Below are 23811 nucleotides of genomic sequence, written 5' to 3'. Positions count from 1 at the left end.
ACGTCTCAGGTCATTCACACCAGCATGGACAATGACTGAGTCATATTAGTACTTGCCTTGGAGTGACCTGAGTGCTTGTGTTATGTGGCGGATCCTAGCGCCTGACAGGCTGCTCACCGTGACCCTCTCCTTGTTCAGCCTGGTGAGCGGGACGTCAGTGTGCCTGACGATAGAGTCACCTATTACAAGTATATCAGGTGTGTTGTTTAGTCTTAAGGGCTGTGACTGTTTGGCACACTGGCTTTGTGAGATATGTGTTGCACGTGTTTTGTTTTGGGGTAGCGGCTGCTTGGGTGTCTGCTTTGGAGGTCTCTGCTGCTTCTGCTGATCTTTATTTAGAGCCTTCGAGTATGTTTTTATATTAGTTGGGATATTTTACAGGCACCTTAATCTTTATAGGCTTCAGCTGGGTTTAAATATCCTGTGTTTCTGAAGTATAGCTAAACTATCCTTGTATGCTGTGCTTATGAGGTCAATGAAACGGCTGAAACATCCACAGCTAATGGTGTTTGGCTTTATTGCCCTAAATGTCACCATAAAGACTTAAAAAGTAAAAAGTCATGGTCATTCAGAAGTCATGTGGTTGAAAAACTTGATGTTCTTAAGGGTTCGTTTGCATATATCACATGTGCCCCATTACAGGAGGTTTAAGGTATCATACAGTGAAAACTCTAGAGTGACTGGGATTGTCCTGCAGTTTTTACTGAATGGTTTGTTTGTGTGACCTTTTCAACTTTTGGTTTTGATATAAGTTGGATATTTTGCAGGCACCTTGTTCTTTATGGCCATCGACTGGATAAAAAGACCCTGTGTTTCTGAGGGATAGCCAAATTATCCCCTTATGCTGTACTGATTAAGTTAATAAAAAGACCAATGCATGCACGTCCTGGGTAGTGTGGTATGGATTTATTGGCCTGAATGTAACCATAAAAACTTAAAAAGTCATGTGCATTCAGAAACCATGTAGCTGAAATGCTTTATGCGCTTAATGGGTCATTTGCATATATCACATGGGCCTCCGTTACAGTCGATTTAAAGTACCGCACAGTGAAAACTCTAGCTTGGCTTGGTTTTTTTGGACTTTTTACAGCTTATAAAGGAAGGAATTGGGTCTAGAGCCAGGAATGTCATTGTCCCCCTTTACTCAGCCCTCATTACATCAGTCATTGAATATAATGCCCCCTTTGGCATGTTTCTATCCTAGCAAATACAACAGTTGGAATGCCCACAAAGCTGCCTTACTAAAACAATACAAAGCCTAAACAGCATGTCCTATTTAGACGAACTCAAAGCCCTGTTACTACACTGTGTATCTCACAGACTGATAAGAGGTCACTTACGTCTGACATACAAGGCATCCTCCGACCCATTACTGATGGATTTACTGCCTAGCAATAAGTCAAATGACATCAGAAATACTTGGTCTGGGGATCTACACCTCTACTGCATCATCAACAGAATAGCTTGAAGGAACAGGTATAGCTTGCAGCAAATAACGCTGCTGTGGAATAGACTCCCCATCCACATAAAATAAAGTTAATTCCTCTACATTTTCAAGTACAACTTAGATCTATGGATGGGAAACAGAACATTTACCCCAGCACTGCCCCCTGTACTACTAATGGATATAGACAGCTCCTAAATAATTTATCCTTTACATGGGTCCCCTTAAATTATCTATGGTGTGCTCCCAGTTATTCACATTAGGGATAATACATAATTATCACCAATGGAATTGGTAAGGCCAATCTCTAACCTTTCAAGTTTAAAAAGGGAAGTAGGGAAGGCTTAAAATGGTCTGCAAGGGCAGCTAGCCTCATACTTACCTATGAACCTCAGAAAAATATCTGTAATATGTCTCATACCTTTTCTCTATTGTTTTCCAGTTTTGTTTTCTGTATGGCCATGCCTCAGAATGATTTCACAGCAGGAATTTGTCATTCCATAGCAAAAAATTACAAACCATTCTGGTAAAGCAGAAAATGAATTTACTGTGTTGCAATTTCATTGCCGCATCTCATATTTTCATTTCAGACTGATGCATTCTGTTGAGAGTACCAAGTTGTCAGTGTGTCTTTATTGTGATTAATGGTCTATTTTTGCTACAGTTAATGAAGGACTATAGCAATCTGTTTACGATCATAGTGAGGTGCATTAGTAGACAAAACTGATGCCTTTGAAATTTATATAATTTCCATATGCAGTAATATATTAGAGAACTTGCATTAGTTTCGGGAAACCATTTTTACCAATAAAATAAAACACAATACTAATCCAGGTTCTGTGTCAGAAACGTTGCAGTCTGATCACTTACATGGTAAGAGGTCGTTTTCAGTTCTGTTACATTTTTCACTCATATTTGCTGCAGAAGTACAACTATAAATTGCTTTAATGATTGTGTGGTGAATCAGAGATATGGAAATTTGCACTCATTTTCTTTTGGGGAGGGTGGAGCTGCAGGTATTTATATAGGTAATTATATTTACAGTGCTTGAATAATACCCTGAGAAAGAAATTCAAGTGCATTTTGCATTTTGCAGTGACGTATTCTGTAACTTATCAAAACCACTGTGTGTGTGATACAGATTTTGTATTATCTCATAGACCTGGGAACTACAGTTACATCTAGATTTTTATAATATAACAGATGTGTGAAGAGAAAATAGATCTAAATTTTCTATTCTCTGGCAGACCTTCCAAGGAAACTAGAAGTAAAGTGATGTATGTAGATAGCCTGAGGATGATTCAATGGTTGTGGTTAATGTTGTTGTTATGTGTTGACCTGTATTTAACAAATCATCCACATATGAGTAGTCAAGTGAAAGTTGCTTGAGCATCAAAGAGATCTAATTAAATCTTTCAGAATTATGCATGTAAATGCTTTGTATATTTTTTTAAATAAGCAGCTTTTAATGAAAGCTTTTTGGAGAAGTTATGTCTTTTTTTCTGATATAAACCACACACTCACCTTAGTATTTTATGTAAAAATCTGAAAATCTAGCAATCTAAATTAACAAAGGTCAGCTCTTTTTTATGTTTGTGTCATATAATAGAAGTATTTATACACAACAGCTCTTTTTCCAAAAATGCAGAATTCAATTCTCTTATATTTCAATAAACTTCAAAATGGAAGTAATAGTAGGTGGGAGAAATATTTCATGCTTCCATGTTAGGAATTCTACTCCATTTTTACATAATTTAATATGATATGGTCACAGGACTGCACCTCAAGGCAAGTGTTAATGACTTTTTCCTTGGCAGCCCTTACTTGCATTTCCAGGTCTTTAATTTTTTTTCTGATTGCTTTTGTTTTGAAGAATACTGTTGAACAAAGCATATTCATCCAGATGGCATGTTCAGATGCCACATGTTAAATATGTATAAGTGTAAATGTATTTGAGGAGCATAAATTTCTATTTGCTTATTTTCACAGAACAGAGCTGTTCCTTAGCACTGAGAAAACTTGGGCCCTTCACAGTCTTGCTTCCTGTTACCCAAAATTTTATAGTAAATGTAAGTAACTCAGTCATTATTTCTTTATTATATTCTAACACAGCAAGCAGGCAACACATGCATGTACACAGTTTGTTGCATTATCATGTTCCTATTAGGAATTTCTCTGAAGATTGCCAGCTTTTTAGTAAAATCAAAGTGCATATTTGCTCTTTTCCTGGACAAAACAGTGTTCACCACTGTTTAACATAACCATTTGGTCAAGCTGGTCTGTGTCTTTCCCAAGTAGAATGCCTTGATGAACTGTTAACAGTCAAAGGTGAAGAAAATCTGTTTCATGTAACTACAGGCACATGGAGGGTTATTTTAGTACCCTTAGTTAACAGAACAGATGCTGGTATGAATTTCTCAACCACAGTCTCAGCAGCTGTGTCAGCTTCCCTGCACTTTACGCTTGGAGCTGTCTGTTCAAGTTGGATTACATACAAAGATTTCCTAACAGTAGTGTAGTTTATATTTTATATATATATATATATATATATATATATATATATATATATACATATGATATATATATATATATATATATATATATATATATATATGGGTCTACTTTGATTCACCGAAAACTCATTTCACTGAATTTCAACTCACCATCAAAAAAATCGCTGAAAGTTCAAATCATTGAAAACTCATTTCACTGAATGTAAGTACTGTTGTGCAAATAAAACTTATATGCCCTTTTCCCCATTGTAGTATGATCCTGGAGTTAGTATATATATATAGTTAGAGTATGTGTGAGGAGGGCACAGCCCCCCACATTGGGGGGAGTGGAGGGCATAGCCCCCACCTACGTAGCTTTTATATTTATGAATCTCATTTCACTGAGAGCTAACAATATAAAACCAAAAGTAGGTGGGGGTCTATGCCCCCCACACCCCCCTAGCTATGTATACTAACTCCAGGATTGCACTACAGTGAGGAAAAGGGCATATACATTTTATTTGCCCAACAGTAATTACCATTCAGTGAAATGTGATTCAGTGAAATGAGTTTTCAGTGATTTGAGCTTTCAGCGATTTGGTGTGAGTGTTTTGAAATTCAGTGAAATGAGTTTTCAGTGAATCAAAGTAGACCTATACATATATATATATATATATATATATATATATATATATATATATATATATATATATATATATATAAAAATATATATATGGATCTACTTCATATGGTCGACAGTTCATATGGTCTAAACTCATATGGTCGACAGTTCATATGGTCGAAACTCATTTGGTCGACAGCTCATTTGGTCGACAACCAGTACTCAAGGCACTTAACAGGGATTTTCCCCCCTCCCCAAAGTTGTGCAACCCTTGAGTTGATATATATAGTTAGGGGGGGTGTGGGGGACGAAGCCCCTCGCCTATATCAGTTAAAAATGTTGAGTTTTTGTTCTATTTTCATGTTTTAAAGGACTTTTAAATGAATATTAGTGGTGTTGTTAATGATGATATATATATATATATATATATATATATATATATATATATATATATATATATATATAACGACCCAAAAATTTCCAGCACTTCTCAGGAGACGTAGGCAGCATGCTGTTCAAAATGGCTTTATTGTGAACACAATCTTCTCCAGACCGGTTTCACTCAACAGAGCGTCATCAGTGAGTGCCAGAATACGTGAAAGCGTGCTTTTATAGCACTTTCTTACTCATTTAAAGAGACATCACATACTAATCGAAATCACATACATATAGTAAAATACCTAAATTAAGCTGATATAAACATTTAAACATAATAATCTACATGTATATACAATATTACATCGTGATACTCCAACACCATGAAACAATTAGTACTCAAGCAAACCTACAATAGTACATATATGCATATTCTCAACTTATACACATACTAACTTATTGAAAATGTGTATTAATGCATATGTGTATATGTATTATTTTTTGTATATGGGATTTTATACTGAAAAAATATTAACTATATTATACACATATGCAATTTTTACTACAAGATCAAAATATAAGCTAACTAATAATAATTACTATTCTGCATCTATTGAATTTAATTAGTGGTTACCAATGGTCATTGAGCCCGGGTTTAAAAAGGGCACCCAAGTTGGTGATCCACCTCCGTTCCTTATTAGACAATAACTGATGACCAGAAGATTCACCAATCTCCTGTATTGTTATCATATCAATACCTACGAAAATGAAATGAGATGCAGGATGATGCACAGTATGTTTATATAATGCACTACACGTGCGTTTACATTTAATATCACTGATGTGCAATGCTATCCTTTGCTTAAAGCTACAAGATGTCTGCCCAATGTAGAATGCCCCACATTGGCAAACTGCCATATAGATGACCCAAGTGCTGGTACATTTTATGTGATGTCTGATCTCATAGACCTTATTAGTATTAACAGAAGTGAAAGATGTCATTTTTGAAACTAGTTTACAATATTTGCAGTTCCCACAGTAGGTACTACCTGGACGACCTATTGATCTAGGTATAGTATTAACAATATGTTTCTTAAATCGTGAAAAATGCTGTCCAAGCGTTTTTCCACGTCGATATCCAAATTGACACTGTTGTTTCACCACATTTGAAAAAAATGGATCGTTACTAAAAATGTGCCAATATTTAGAAATAATTTCTTTGATTTTAAAAGTATTATTGGCATATGTTGTAATAAACCTAACTTCCTGTGGTCCTTGTTGAACATTATGTTTTTTATATTGTAATACTTCTGATCTATCTAGTTGTTTACCTTTATTGTAGGCCTTATCCACTATTGGCTTATAGTACCCCCTGTCCAAAAATCGCTGTTTCAAGGATACCGCCTGCATTTCAAATTCATCCTGTGTAGAACAAATGCATCTGATTCTTTGAAATTGAGCTGCTGGTATGTTATTGATAACATGGGGAGGGTGGCAACTGTTAGCATGCAACATTGAGTTCTTTGAGAATGGCTTTCTATGTAACGTAGTCACTATAGTGCCATCCAAAATTTTTGTTACATGTACATCTAAAAAGTTTACTGTGAATAAATCAATTTGGCCTATGAATTTAATGCCAAATATATTGTGATTAAGGTATTCTACAAACTGTTAACACTTAGTTACTGGTCCCTGCCATACTACCCAGCAGTCGTCTAGGTATCTACGCCACATAAGCAATTGTTTTTTAAATGCAAAATCTTGTTTATAAATGCATTGTGCCTCAACAAAGCCCATAAAAAGATCTGCATATGTGGGGGCAAAAGTAGCCCCCATAGCTGTCCCCTTGCTTTGTAGATACCATTGGTTGTGAAACTTAAAAGCGTTGTGTTCTAACACTAATTTAAGAATGTTAATAATAAAATCCATTTCTTCCACTGTATATGTACCAGCTTGTTGCATCCAATATTGTATAGCCTTTATACCACCTTGATGAGGAATACTGGTATATAAAGATTGCACATCCAGTGTTCCTAAATGTGCATCCAATGGAACCTGCAAATCATCCATTAAAGTCTAGAATTCCGTGGTATCTTTAATACGTGCCCTAAGTAATGTTAAGAGTGGCTTCAGCCTATTTTCTAAATATTCTGACAATGGTTCAGTTAGTGATCCTGTATTAGCCACTATGGGTCTACCTGGTGGCTTCACCAAAGATTTATGTATTTTTGGGACAAGATAAAAATATTGATGTCGAGGTGTTGCTACTACTAATTGATCATGTAATTTGACATCAATAGTCCCTCTCTTTAATGCTCTTGCTAAAAATCTATCAATGGCATGCTTGAAATCTGGGGTAGGGTCTATCGGTAACCTAATATAAGAGATGGAATCATTTAACTGGCTTAAAGCCTCCTGAGTATATTCTTCTCTGTCCCAAATGACTATAGCACCTTCTTTATCGGCTCCAACAATTATGATATCTTTATTATCAGCCAATGAATACAATGCTTTATTTTCTGCCTCAGATAAATTGCGTGCGAAATGTGTAAAAATCTGCGTTTTATTTGTTTGCAATTCTTGCATAACAAGATTTTCAAAAGTTTTAACTGCACCACAATAAGGAGGCTGAAATTCAGATTTTTTAAAATAAAACCCTTCATGCATAGTGTGACTAACAACCTGTTCTTGATGTGCAAAATAATATCTCAAATTGAAACTTCTAGAAAAATTCTTTAGATCATTAACTATGTCAAAATGAGACACATAAAAAGATGGCACATATCCCAAACCTTTGTTTAATAGCTGTATTTCACTTATATCAAAACTGTGTTTGGACAGATTTATCACTAAATCATTGACATCATTAAGTGTATCATTAGTGTCCACATTAGAAGCCAATGGGGCTATGCATTCTCGATTTGTAAATTCGTCACAAACACTTGTTCTATTTCTTCCATTATGATGTTTCCGACCCCCTCGCCTAAAGGGGTGCAAGTCCTTTTTGGAGCCGGTGAGCTATGCTGCTCTACGTCTCCTAAATCTGTATCTGTGTCAGTATTAGAATGGCTGGATGAATAATCAGATTTATCATTGTTAAATGATCTTTTAAGAATAGATTTGCCCCTTTTTCTTTTTAGTGTCCCTTTAGATTCAAAACGCACACCCTTCTTCCGTTGTTTCTGCTGTTTCCAAGTGAACACCTCATTGTTTTTATAATCATTTATGTCCCTGGTGTACTTTTTCTTCTTACGTGCCTGCAAATCTCTTTCAAAAACATCCATATCAATTTTAAATTGAGAATAAAGCTCTTTATACTGTGTTGTCTCAGCAAACACTGAAGTGCGTTTTTCATGAAATTGCAACTGTTCACTCATTTCAACTAACTGCTGGTCGTAATATTCTACCAAAGTTTGAATAAACATTTTGGATGCAGTAAATTGTATAGCCCTCCATTTTTGCATAAAGGCTCTATTATCAGTCCCTACCCCTGGCTCCACTTGTATTCGTAAGCCACGAGGTGTAATATTTGCCTGCAAGTAAGCTTTTAACAGTTTGTTATGCCAAACCAAAGAGCGTACCTTTTTTGTATGTTGTACCATGGTTTTAAAGCATTGCACAATGTCCGTATCTATATCCAAAAGTTGTAAGCCTACTCCCGTCTTACTGTTCGATGGATTGGATAGTGGTGGCCCAAATACAGAAAAATCATCTTTATCAGCTATGATGTTATCAGTAAAAGTCTTTAAATCAACGTATTCCGCCATATTCACTTGAGTCGTGTATAAAGCCTTCGCTTCGCTGCAGCCCAATATCGTCGTTACCACTATACACTACAAAGTATTTCAGATAAACCACTGCTCGTTTATCCTTGGCTTGCTCCAGCAGTCTAGTAAAGAACCACACCAAAAAACGACTGCGCGGTGCAAATAAGGTGCACGGAAACACATATGAAACGACCCAAAAATTTCCAGCACTTCTCAGGAGACGTAGGCAGCATGCTGTTCAAAATGGCTTTATTGTGAACACAATCTTCTCCAGACCAGTTTCACTCAACAGAGCGTCATCAGTGAGTGCCAGAATACGTGAAAGCGTGCTTTAATAGCACTTTCTTACTCATTTAAAGAGACATCACATACTAATCAAAATCACGTACATATAGTAAAATACCTAAATTAAGCTGATATAAACATTTAAACATAATAATCTACACGTATATACAATATTACATCGTGATACTCCAACACCATGAAACAATTAGTACTCAAGCAAACCTACACTAGTACATATATGCATACATATATATATATGGATCTACTTCATATGCCCCCCTCCCCAAAGTTGTGCGACCCTGGAGTTGATATATATAGTTGGGGGGGGTGGGGGACAAAGCCCCTACCTATATCAGTTAAAAATGTTGAGTTTTTGTTGTATTTTCATGTTTTAAAGGACTTTTAAATGAATATTAGTGGGGGGCTTCACCTCCCACACCCCCCTGTGTGGGGAGCTGTGCCCCCATCCCATCTATATATATCATCTCCAGGGTCTCACAACTTTGGGGAGAGGGGCAAATCCCTGTTAAGTGCCTTGTATACTGGTTGTCGACTATATGAACTGTCGACCATATGAACTGTCGACCCATATATATATATATATATATATATATATATATATATAGATATAGATAGATATATTTATATGGATTCCCTTCACAAGTTCAAAGTTTCAAAACTTATTGTTTTTAAAATGTTTTGTAATAATTTGGAGCTTCTCTTCCTGGGTCTCCACTGAAAATGGGCTTTTACCCACTCGGACTTTGCTGGTAATCAAATGCCAATAAACAAATGAGTAAATATTGTGGTGAAAAGCGAGTTCACAGTCTGTGAATGTGTCTGGGTCTCTATTGGATGTTATTGACTTTGCGGGGCTATCTTTATGTGATAGATGCAGGGATGTTCTTGTTTCCTGAAAAGTAGAACGCTACATTTATTTATGCATTGAGCTTGAGTCCATGGACTCAACACCAGGAGCTTTTGTGGGAAATAAGTATATTGCTCAAAATGCATATCATGCCCGCACTGAGTTTGTAGTTGTCAGTAAACTTTGTCTGCCCCAGAGCCTTGCTGTCCTCTTTGACTAATGCAGATGAAGAGTGGGCACAGTAAGGAACCATACAGGGTTGCACTGGACACAAGCCTTTTAGAGAAGAGTGTGCTACCAACCCTAGCTGTATGGGTTCTGTCTCTGGGGCTGTTGACTGTCCAGTGGGAGGCTTTACTTGGATGACTTTATCAATTGCACTAGTGTGTGGGATAGTGTCAAAGGTGGGCAGTCTGTGTAGTGAGTATAGTGACAGGGCTTTGAGTTGGTCCATTACTCTATTTGCAATGAACTCTGTATTATACTGCTATAGATGTTATTTGTTTACACTGAGCTGTTTATAACACTGCTACAGGCAATATTTACTCAATTTTCTACTTTATAGATTTTGTGTTTTTCAACCATCACCACTCTGCACCATCATACTCATGTGTGCTAACCTCAACTGAAATCCTAATATTACCTCTGCTTCTAGCGCTAACTCAATGTATTGCATTACTAAAACCCCTTTCCCTAACACTATCACTATACAAGCCAAAGGACAAAGCATACAGACAACACAAAACACGAATAAGAAGGAATGTATGCCCTTACCTCATCCTTACTGCTTCCCTAATCCGTGAACACTGCTATAGCAGTGTGCACATCTTTACAACCAGCACTTTTTCATTCAAACATGACTTTTCCTGCACACTGCTCCTTATCTACACTATAGAATATTAAATTCAGTCGTATGTTATTCACGCAAATGAGCGTTCACTTATTTGAGCATTCTCTCTTTTCTTACATGAACAAAAACATTATATCAAATGTGATTCTACCTTTTGGGTTATAATCATATATATATCTCTGGTTTACCTTCATAATGTTGACAAGCACATCATCAAAACAACTTCCGTGAACTCTGAACTGCGACTTCTCAACACTGCGAACACCGATATTCTGAATCGCAAAATCTCACCCCCATTTTGACTCATGTATTGCAGGTGTGGAGTGATCGAAAATGTTGATGTTCGCTGTTTTGTTCGGCTTTTTAACATGTTGGAGGTACAGAATTCACAGAAACAGTTCGAGGATGTGCTTTCGACATAATGGAGCTAAACCTATATATCTATCTCTCTCTCTCTCTCTATATATATATATATATATATATATATATATATATATATATATATATATATATTTATGGTTCCCCTTCAAAACATCTAATTCTCCTAACATCAAAACTCAAAACAATGAGACCATAACATCGAAAACCCAAAACACTGAAAACTCATAACATCGAATTTCATAACATTGAAAATGTATAACTTCAAATAGTGTATCATCAAGCATGTTATAGTTTAATCTGTTAATTTTGTGGTATCACTATAAGATGTTGCAGTTTTTATTCATATAGTGTAGGAATTTATACTATTTATATAGTGTTTATTTTGCCAATCTGTACATGTTTTTAGGCCATACAGGTAAGTGATTTAGGCATGTATACATTCTGTATGGTGATTGTGATACAGTGGGGTTAGGAAATTAACTTTTTTCCACTGTAGTGTGATCTTGGAATTGGTATATTTAATTTTTGGGGGATGTTTGGGGGGCTTGCCCCCCTGCAGAAACATAGTAAAAAGTGTGTCTGTTAGTTTGGTGTTGTTATAGGTGGAGGGGATGTTATTTACATGTGCTTTGTAGTTTTTGAGGTTGTGATGCAAAGTTTCAGTGTTCTGAGTTTTTGATGTTATGAGTTTTCAGTGTTTTGGGTTTTCAGTGTTATGGGAATTAGATGTTTTGAAGTAGAACCACACACACACATATATAAAAAAAAAAATATATATATATATATATATATATATATATATATATATATATATATATATATATATATATATATATATATATATGGGTCTACTTTGAAACATCTAAAACCCATAACATCTAATACCCATACCATCGAATTTCATAACATCTAACAGTATAAATCACAAGAAAATAACATCCCTCCACATATAATGACACCAAACTACCAAACACACTTTTTACTATATTTCTGCAAGGGGTAAGCCCCCCTGCACCCCCCATGTGGGGGCCCCCCCCACTCCCCGTAAATTAAATATACCAACTCCAAGATCGCACTACAGTGGGAAAAAGTTAATTTCCTAACCCCACTGTATCAAGCACCCCCTGCAGAAACATAGTAAAAAGTGTGTTTGGTAGATCGGTGTCATTATATGTCATTATATGTGAAGGGGATTTTATTTTCATGTGATTTGTACTGTTAGATGTTATAAAATTCAATGTTATGGGTTTTAGATGTTTTGGGTTTTAGATGTTCTGGTCTCAATGTTATGAAATTTGATGTTATGGGTTTTAGATGTTTTGAAGGGGACCCATACACACACACACACACACACACACACATATATATATTTTATGTATGTATATATATATATATATATATATATATATATATATATATATATATATATATAAAAGATTACTTTTATAACAGCAAATTTTTGCATGCCAGCATTTTGCATTACTACCAGAAAAGGGGTATTTATTTTGTTTATTTTGTGTACAGTCATTGTTAAGGATATGGCTTTTTAGTAATTTGTAAGGTTAAAAGTAGGGATTTCATAAATGAGTAGTGTTTTTTTTTCATGATATTAAAGTTGAGAGGATGGTTTTCCCAAACACTCTCCTAATAAATATTGGAAGATTGCTCTAACTCAGAAGCCCTTATTACAATGAAACTGCTTCTGGTGTATATCTCTTTATAATGTCAAATGCTACTGTGTTACAGCTGTGTACATGGGTGTTGCAAGCTACCATGTTACAGCTGTGTACATGGGTGTTGCCAAGCATGCACCCTGTACACCATGGTGCATGCCTTTTGAAAAAAAAATATTTTTAATTTTGTACAATGAGATGTGATTGGATTTATATTAAAAACTGGAACATTCATCATTTGTCATGGATTATGGTTTGATATTTTGTTAAAGGGCTTCTTTTTTCAGAATGCCTGGTTTGTTAATTGTTTTTGTTTTGGCTTAAGCCTATATTTTCTAGTATTGAGTTGTTACAGATGAATGTTGTGGTCTCTATTCTGGAAGCTGGCATAGGAATCTAGAAATCCTGTCTGTGCCCCTATTAGGCAGTTTGTCTGTCACCCCTAAACTACATACCCACAATAATGGGGTGCCCTGACATTATTAACAGAGACCTGTATCATGCCTGATCATACAGTGTACTGGATTCATGTTGTTTTTACAAATAAAAATTCATAGTCACCCCTTCTTTGAGAAGAGGCAGTCTGGTTGGAAACTTTAGCTATTAAGTTTGATGATGTTCCTGTTCGGTCAGCTAATCACAGCTGAATGATGTTCAGTTACGCATCAATGACTAGTTAGCTAATCCCCAGCAGGGCATGTCCACTCTTCTAGAAGTATTCCTTTTTGGAGTGAGGCAGTAAACCTAGATAACAGTGTGTGGCTGTCACAGTACATCATGCAGTTCACTTAGTATTCTAAAATGTATGCACTGTGGTCAGGTGGCTTGGATGACTTTGACTTTTAAAATCCTACCCCCACACACACACACACTCGCTCTAGTAGTATCAAACTCATGGCCCTTGGATGTCAAGCAGTTCTCACACCAGCATAATTATTGATGAGGGAAGCAGCCACACTACTTTTCAGCTGCACTGCTTACATTTCTGTTTGTCTTGGAGATCGTGGCCCTTGCTGGAATTTGCTCGTCCTCATATAGCACCAGTGGTCATTTGAGTTTGGGACCCCTACCCTGTCATACCTGTTTCCATTGCTGGATTAGGATTCCTTGTCTTCTTCCTCTGCTGTAGATAAAAATAAAACATCAGATCAGAGCTGATATTTTTACTTGATTCGCTTACACAATACATTTTGCTATATTGAACCAGTTTGCATCTTATTTCTTTAACAAACTTACAAAACATCATAACTGCTTCTTCTTTTTACCTGCAGTATAATTCATCCTCGTCTTCTTTTTCTCTCCTGTTTTTCCGTATCATTTCAACCGTCACTCTCTTCTTCTCTTTCAGTTGCTTCCTTTTGTGTCTTAGCATCCTCTCCTGTGTTTTCATGACCACTTAATTTGAAATCACATTTTTCTTTATTACTATTTCTTGAGTAATTGCATGACATTAAAATCTCTTTCTTCCATAACATAGACAGCCTGTATAGGTATATGTGCATGGTTATATTTACAGTCTTAATTCTGAATAAACTGGTAGTATTTTCAATCACATGTCACTTGGCAGATGGCAAGTCTCAAAACTATTTTGTGCAAAGCATTTGATTGCATTTTTGGAGCAGTCCTTCAGAAAATGTATATAATGTGGTATCAATGCAATAAAAGGTAGAAAAAAACAAATGTGTTGTGATATGTAGGTATAGTTTCATACCTTGCCCCATGTTTTCTTTTAAAGATATTTTTTAAGTCAGACATGAATAATAGCTTTGTCAGATTATGGTTGCATTTTTAATACTACCAGTCAGATACAGAACATATTTTTCCCTTTCATGTTCACTTGAAGGAGACATTGAAGCTTCAGATGTGCAAACTCTGCATCATTACTGGCCAGTATCTAATGGACGATTTAATCAAGCTGAAGAAAATGTGGACATTAGCAGGGGTACCAGTTGAATTTTCGGCAACTAGTTACAAGTATAAGGTGAGTTTTTAATATCCAAGCAAATATCTCAAACATAGTTCTGCTCACAAGAAACTGATTTAGTACCTAATTACATTTATTCATTTCAGTAACTTTAAGTTCAAGCATGTATTCTTTAAACCTAGTTAAACCTTGAAAATGCATCAGTAGAGTATAAACAATTGATACTTTCCAAACAGTTATGAATAGAATAATATGTAAATATGTCAGTGAGTTGATTGTATTTTATCTTAAAAGTTTCATCACAAGTACACCAATGCTACTCTTTTTGTTTGACTCCCTCCCACATTTCCCTGTTTTTGCCTAGTTCCTGACTTTACTTCTACAATTAGTTTTTCATACTATTTCAATTTTTCACATTAGTGGCACAGGCCTAGGTATGTCTCCAGGTGTTTGCCTCCATATTCAAGCAGTCATCTGATTACTGTGTCCTTCTCATGGGTGGTTCAATGATTTTGTTTGTCTCCACATTCAGGCAGGCCTCTGATCGCTGTGCCCTTCTTATGGATGGTTCAATGACTTTGTTTCCTACCATATATTCTATCCTGTTCTAGCTTAGTGGTCCACTTTCTGCAGCTTCTCAGAACTGTATTGTACATGTGATGTGGACGGCATTGCATTCACTGTGTATTAATGGACCGTATGAATATAACCTGACATTTTCAGCGGTAAGCTGCACTTAATCAACTGGAAGGCAAATTATCCTGGTTCAACTGTTTTTTACAGGAGAATTGTCCATTCTAGCCTTACCTGTCAGTAGTAGAGACAGAAGTATAGTATAGTTTAAGGGAATAACTTACAGCCATAATGAATCCATTCACTTTTAACACAATATGGGTTGATTAGACAGACCTTGTGAAACAAATGTGTGCTTCTTTGGAAATATGGCGCAGCATTATGATTCATGTCAAATAATTTAGAAGTATACCCATAATACTTCAGTAAAACATTTGACATATTAGTAAGGAAGATGGGTAATAGTTGAACTGGGTAAGAAATTAGTCATATCAAAGGCAGCTGAAGTGGGGCTTCATGCAGAAGAATAAAGGTAATTTAAGGAATCACAGTTACATCTTAATTTCATAGCATTTTTACAACTGATACTGTTAAGTGTTCAAAGGAAATGTATTTATGTGAACAGGGGAGAAACTGAAAGTTAATAAATGGACACGAGGAAAAACTGAAGAGCTGTTAAGATTTTAAACACTGTTTTTCAGTGGAAATTTAAAAAAGTGCAAAAGCAATATACACCTAAGCAGTCCCTACAGTAGAGTACATCATGGCTGTGGTAGTAATGCTGAAACCATGGAAGAAATATGTCTCAAAATCAGCATATCAGGGGGCTTCGGTAAGTAGCAGGTATAAGGGCATGAGACCTGCCTCATTATTTTTTGAAATAAACTAAAGTAACCATCTTTAAAAGTTGTAAATGTTTGTATGTACTCATGCCTACCACCAGTATGATATCAGATATTTATTACCCTCCGTCTGTTCATGTGTTTTATAACTACTGGTTAAGCAGTTACTGATCACCGTAAACTATATGGAACTTAAAACAGGACTCATACAGCATTCATTTCACTACATTGTTGTATTCAGCTGACAACATACAAAGGAAAAAGTCCACCTGACAAAGCCAGGATGTCCAAAGCAACTGAATGTCTCCAAACAAGATGTTTAATTAACTGACAGAATGCATATCAGTATAATAAATTCCCTTCTCTGCTAAGGATGACGTCTTTTTCATAGGTTCATAGGTTCATAGGTTGGTACTAGGCTATCAGCCCTAGGGCCTATACAAGCCTAGCCATAACAATTCCCTGGCTATTTCTTCCCACATTATTTACTTTCCTGGACCCCTGTCTAGCAGGGCGACTGACGTGATCCCTGGGGTGAATTTCCTTTCTCCCATCCAATCATCAAGGTTCCTCTTGAAGAGGTCCAAAGAGGCACTCTGCTTGACATGTATGGGCAATCTATGCCAGAGTCTGGGGAGTCTCTGGGTCAGGAACCTATCCCTCCAGCATGTTTTGTTTATTGTGATGACAAAGTTTAGATCCCTGGAGCGTGTAGCTCTGAGGGATTGGGATTTCTTTAAGTGTAGCATGTCCAACAGCTCTGGGTTTGACATGGCCTTGTATGTTAAGCAGAGATCGCCTCTGAGTAGACGATATGCAACAGAGTATAGCTGGAGTTTTTTAAGGCGGTCAGCATAGGGCATCTGCTTTAGGCCTGTGATTCTTTTAGTGAGGTATTTCTGAGGCCTTTCCAGTTGTTGCAGATGTCTTGAGAGGTACATACCAAATGGGGCGTTGTATTCTATAATGGGTCTAATGAGGGATGAGTACAGTGGGACAATGACCTCCTTTTTTCTGGATGAAAAGCCCTTCATGATGAGGTGTGCCACATAGAAGGATTTCCTGACTGTTGTGGTGATGTGGTTATCGAAGGTGAGACCACTGTCCACCTGTGTCCCTAAGTCTCTTAAAACACTTTTTTTACTACTTATATATAAATATATATTGCAATTAAATTTTTGAAGTACTTTTTGCAGCTGGGTACTGTGGTTCTCTGCAAGGATTGATGCTGAACCAGGAACAACCACCTTAGGAGGTGTTAGTTCTGTAGATGGTATCTCCTTTCTTGGATACTTGGTACTGATTTGGCACTCTGGCTACCTCCAGTTTTACTTACTTTTCCAGGTAACCATTTATACTTAATTTGATAATCACTGGCTATAAAAAGTCTGTCGCATGGCTAACTCTGTCCTCCTTGCCGAAGAGACCACCATGCTTGCTTTGGTTATTTGTCATGCATGCAGAATCTTTTACTAATGTTATGTCTCCTCTGGGATTCTTCCACTAAGGCAGTGCATGCAAAAGAAAGATACAGAAAGCCCACTATTTTACAAGGCAACACTCTCTGACTGTGTTTTCACCTGAATTGGTGGCCATGTCTAGATTCATTACTCATGACATTGATTACAAGATGTAGACATATTTTGTGAGTAACACCTGCACTCCTACCCCCATTGAACCATCAAGATCCCGATTTTAAAGGGGATCCAGAGTCTGAGGTATCAGAAGTGTGAGAGTCTCATCAGTCAGTTTCTTCTAAGGTTGAACAGGTTCAGAATCCCAAACCAGTGTTTACTTTTCCCAAATGCTTGCTAGATTTTGAATGTTTTCATTTGGAAGCAGTCATCAGCTGCTGCTGCGATTGGTAAGGTATATGATCTATAGAAGGATGAAACTCTGGATGTGATAACCCTCCCTCCATCGATCCCAATATTAGTGCATGTTTTTAAGAAGGTCTATAATTGTCCTCTGCATAAAAAACGTGTTTAAGAAATTCAGGGTGTGCTCAGCTTTGCCTGGCCTTTAAGCCCTCTTGTCTGTTGACCCTGATTTGGTGACCCCACTGAACCTACCAATAAAAAGACAATGTCTCCATCAAACCAAATCCGTCAAGATAAACTATTTTTTATGTAGGCATTTAACTTATTTACCCAAAAAAACACAGCAACACGGACCAATAAAGGCTGTCTTCTTCACTCCCAGTACTCCACCAATAATTCCAAGGACAATATAGTACACATAAAAATGAAGTATAGACTTTATTCCAACTACATAAAAACAGGATTAAGCGCTTTCATCTCCACACCGGAGATCTCTTCAGAATCAAATAAAGATTTTAGCAACACTAATTTATATCATTGCCATTTACACCATAAAGCAATAATTGTCAAAAAATAATTAATTAATTAATTAATTAATTGATTGATTGATTGATTGATTGATAAACTTTTCCACCATCACTTTTAAAGTGCAACAGCATCCCATGAATATAAAAATATAAAACGTGTTTTTACTGTGGACTTGTATATTCCTAAACCCTAGCATATGTAAAAAACGAAATATAAAATATAAAATACATAGGTGTTAAAACTATTCATTAAAATATATATATATATATATATATATATATGTATATATATGTTAAAAAACTCTCAGTAAATTATACATAATTTTTACAAACAGTAAATATGTGTATATATATATATATATATATATATATATATATATGTATATATACATTATGAATGTATGTATGCTTTTCCAGGGTCCTGAGATAACAATTTTAATGCTGGTAATATGGAAATATTGTCATTAAGACCCTTCCCACTACATGCGTCTAATTTTAATTGCCACATCATTTCCCTATATGTAAGTCTTGTTTCCCAATCACCTCCTCTCTCCAAGGGTTCCACTGTCTCCAATACCCAAAATTTTAAATTTGCTTCCGGGCAAACTAGTGAGTTTCTGTATAATGCATTATTTACATTTTTACGGTTGATGTCCCTAATGTGTTCATAAATATGTCTCCTTAGATGTCTTTCTGTCTTACCAATATAATAACACCAACAGGATTTACAGTAAGCTAGGTATACAACTCCTTTGGTGTAACAGCTACTATATTTTGTAGCTTTTAGGGTTGTTCTAACACCAGATAACTTTAACGTCTTTTCATCTGCAATAAAAGGGCATTGGGGACTGTAAATCCTGTTGGTGTTATTATATTGGTAAGACAGAAAGACATCTAAGGAGACGTATTTATGAACACATCAGGGGCATCAACCGTAAAAATGTAAATAACGCATTATACAGACACTCACTAGTTTGCCCGGAAGCTAATTTAAAATTTTGGGTATTGGAGACAGTGGAACCCTTGGAGAGAGGAGGTGATTGGGAAACAAGACTTACATATAGGGAAATGATGTGGCAATTAAAGGAAGGGTCTTAATGACAATATTTTCATATTACCAGCATTAAAATTGTTATCTCAGGACCCTCATACATTTATAATGTATATACATATATATATATATATATATATATATATATATATATATATATATATATACATATACATATTTACTGTTTGTAAAACTTATTTATAATTTACTGAGAGTTTTTTAACATATATATACATATATATATTTTAATGAATAGTTTTAACACCTATGTATTTTATATTTTATATTTCGACACAAGTCCACAGTAAAAACACTTTTTATATATTTATATTCATAGAATGCTGTTGCACTTTAAAAGTGATGGTGGAAAAGTTTATCAATCAATCAATTAATTAGTTAATTAATTAATTAATTTTTTGACAAGTATTGCTTTATGGTGTAAATGGCAATGATATAAATTAATGTTGCTAAAATCTTTATTTGATTCTGAAGAGGTCTCATGTAGTTGGAATAAAGTCTATACTTCACTATATTGTCCTTTGTCACCTGTGGTTGGTTCTTGGCATTTAACTTATTTATAAACATTACTACAGCATAGTTAGCACTTTATTATGTACTGGTTATTTAATATTGCTGTTTTAAGTATTTGTATTTGGAAATTGTATGTGATTTGTTGATTGGTGTTTGCCTTTAACATACTTCACTTAGCTGTTAGGTGTTGTATATCAGATGACTTAAAGTTATTTAAATTGTCTCAGGATTAGAAAATGCATTTGTTCTGAAGAAATTCCTAAGAATTTAGAGAACGAAGGCACTAAACGTCATTAAATATTGTCTTCCATGCATCTGCTGTTGTTGCTCTTTGTTAAATTAGGCAAGTAGCCAGAGTCTTAGGGAATGAAGTTAGTGCAGTCTAGTACAGTAACTTTCAAAGTATTTAACTACCGATGCTTTACGTGGTAATTTGTGTTGAGGTGTATGTATAGTTTAGAAGAGTTTGCTGAGTCATTACTTGCTGAGCAGAAATACTATGTGAGAGAGATTGTTTCCAATGTTTCTCAAGTCCTTAAACATGTTTCAAAGAGTGCCTTGGAGAGGGGCGATACTCTGAAAAGAATTGCAACGTCATCATGGTGGTATGGAGACATGCTTGGTTGCACAGCCAAAAGATTGCTGATGACTTATAAAATAAGATTATGAATTCTCCATTTGATTATGATTGTGTGTTTTGTTCAGCAGCTTATCAAATCTTAAAACGCTGTAATGATAAAGGTAAACTGAAGCAAGGGGTATCTAAAATGTTCCATATCCCCAAGTTTCCCTCCAATAAGCATGATAATTTTCAGCGGCCCTACAAACAGAAGTCGCAGCTGAACAAAAACAAAGGCACCAAAAGGACAAGCACTCTGCCAAACATAAGAAAGACACTTTTCCCAAAAATTATGACCCTCCCCTTCCAACCTTTGACTATGATGAGGCTCAGCTTCCATCATTCCGCAAAAAAGAGTGCGCCTGATGACCGGTGTTGGACCTGTCCTCAGGGTGACCTGGAACTGAAAGATGTGTATCATCATATCCTCTTTGCTGATTATATCAGGAGATATCAGAGATTTGTTGTGTCTGCTTCTTGTTATCAGTTCTGTTTAATGCCTTGCTTCTGTAGCTCACTGCCAGACTCTTAGCATTCATATTATTCATATAGAGGTCCTACCATCTGTGCTGGTTGACAATGATGGCCTGGGAGCTGGCTGTGCAGTATTCTCTGACTATTCAGGTATTATACAGCCTGTCAGAGCAAAACATTGTGGCAGACAGACTAAGCAGAGACTGGGCAGACCCTCGTGAGTGGCAGTGCAAGGCAGCAATGTTTCAGGATCTAATCCAGATGTGGAAAATGACTCAAATTGATATTCTCACTTCTTTCAGAACAGACAGCTGGAGAAATTCTGTTCCAGACATTCTTACAGTCATGCTTGGAGGACAGATGCATTGTTATTCTCTTGGACAGAAATCTTCATGTATGTGTTTCCACACTTTCCACTGATTCACAGGGTATTTCCAAAGATTCAAAAATGAATGCCAAAGATCATTGTGGTGACTCCCCCCGGCTCAGGCAATCTTGGTCCTCCCTTTTATACTTCCTTACACTGTGTGTTTTGCTCACAGGGTCTCAAGTTGACTGGTGTACCACAGTTAGAACAACTACAACTAACAGACTGGATGACTCACTGTTGACTCCATTTAGGTACTGGATTCATGAGAATGTACAGCAGATGTTAAAGGAGGCCAGGAAACCTGATACTAGAAAATCTTATGTTTAGAAATAGATGAGGTTTTCAAAGTGGTGGCTAAGCAAGAACAGAGGGTCCCTTGAGGGTAACATTGGTCTGATCTGGAAATATTTGAGTGCTGCTTCAGGATGGCTTACCATATGCATCCATTAAGGTGCCTTTAGTGGCCATGTCTCCTTATCTGCCAGTGGACCCACCCCCCTTCTTCTTCTCTTTTGGTAAAAGTAAATTCCTCTGTTGGACCTCAACTATGTCCTGGAAAAATTGCCCTTACCACCCTTTCAACCTGCCACTCAGGCTGATCTGAAGCTCTTAATTAATTAATTAATTAATTAATTAATTAAAAAACATTTTGATTATTGCTGTAATATTTGCAAAGTGAGTTTCTGAGCTAGAAGTGCTCATGATGGGACAACCTTACCTTATAAAGGATAGGGCTGTGTTATGCACTGATCCCTCTTTCATGCCTAAAGTGGTCTCAAAATTCACACTCTGTCAGTCTGTCATCTTCCCTGTGTTCTTCTCTGAACCTAAGAATAACGGTTAGACAATACTTCATACCTTGAATGTGCATTGGCAGTTCAGTTACTACCTTGACAGAAGAAAACCCTTCAGGAAGGCTGAAAGGCTTTTTTATTTCTCATGCAGGGGCAAAGAAAGATCAACTTGTCTCAAAAAATAGCTGCATGTTGGTTGTCCTCTGATATTGTTTTTTGTTACACCCACCATGGCAAGGCAAATCTAAGCAAGTTAATCTGCCAGGGCCATTTCCTATTCAGCTCTATATTGTAAAGAAGTGTACTTCAGAAGTATTCTAGAGGTAAAAACTTGGTCCTCTGTCCATACCTTTATGAAGCACTACAAGCTGGATGCCCTTTCTAGATCCAAAGCACACTTTGCTAAAACGATTCTCCAGAGGCTCCTGGACCCTTATCCTTCCTGCTGCCAGGTTGGGTAAGCTTCAGGAATCTACCTATATGCCCAGTAAGGCAGTGTTTGTTGAACATAGTACGGTTGTATAAGTCCTACTTACCTATAACAGTAGACATACATTGAACACACTGCCTTACTGGCAATACCAACCCACTATCTCTCTGTTTGAATGTACATAATTTGGTGTTTGGGTTCCCAATGAGCACTACTCCAAGGCCTTTATTGGCTTTTTTTTGTGTGTTTTATTTATTTTTCTTAGTATTGGAACAGTAGGTGTTTTCAAAGCTTGTGTTTCCATCTTCCCTTCCTCCTGGATCCTAGAAATCTGAAAGGGATCTCTCTGTGAGTTTGTAAGCCAGTCCCTATGCTGCTTGGTGATTGGTGCATCACACTTACAGACAGGCTGTGGGAGGAGCTCTGAACTTTGAGAGATTGCCAAAAATAGAGGGTCTATATTAGAAAGTCGAAGTTTCAAAAGAGTGAACGCTCTTACACTGAAACCAAATAACCAAAACCACAGAATGTTGAATGGCCAGAACAGTGATTTTTTTCCCAGGGGAAAAAATCTTTGGGCCATTGTCGGGACTTTGCAGTTTTCTCCACTGTGGCGCAATCTCAAAGTTGGTATATTTAAGGGTGTGGGGGGGGGGTGTGGGCGAAGCCCTCCACTTTCTTTTGTCTGTGGATTTCCCTGGGAAAAAAAAATCACTGTCCTGTATGTCTGACATTCTGTGATTTCGCTTATTTGGTGTAGATTTAAAAGCGTTCACTCTTTTGAAACTTTGACTTACTAATATAGACCTGAGATCGAGTAGCGTGTTCTACAGACATCTACGGTTACAGCTAAGTAGGACGTATGCAAGTTTACTTTCTTTATATAAGGTGGAGCAAAGTAATAATTAATGGAGATAGATTATTAGCCAGATGTTCAGTAGAATGCAAATAACAGTATTTTCTTACATAGCTATATTTGATTTTAAACTAGTTAGTTTCTTTACTGCAATGCTTTTGGTTTAATTCTGTATTTGTCTCCATTAAGGTTTACAGTGCTTAAATTAACATATGATATTTTAACTGTGAGCAACAAATGACT

At 36.4% G+C, this 23811-nt stretch overlaps 1 protein-coding gene across 1 annotated transcript in view; it reads left to right on the top strand.

The window, feature by feature from the left end:
* STAB1 (stabilin 1) overlaps positions 1-23811 on the top strand; it is a 2761215-nt gene that overhangs the window by 428839 nt on the left and 2308565 nt on the right. Inside the window, exons 11-12 of the mRNA XM_044078505.1 lie at positions 3434-3513; positions 14601-14738. Of these exons, the coding sequence (XP_043934440.1) occupies positions 3434-3513; positions 14601-14738 (218 nt within the window). The remainder of the gene's footprint in view (positions 1-3433; positions 3514-14600; positions 14739-23811) is intronic.

The sequence above is a fragment of the Protopterus annectens genome, chromosome 7.part1 (genome assembly GCF_019279795.1).
Source record: "Protopterus annectens isolate FY-2018-M chromosome 7.part1, PAN1.0, whole genome shotgun sequence".
Taxonomy (NCBI): domain Eukaryota; kingdom Metazoa; phylum Chordata; order Ceratodontiformes; family Protopteridae; genus Protopterus; species Protopterus annectens.
This window is presented reverse-complemented; position numbering and strand designations above follow the sequence as displayed.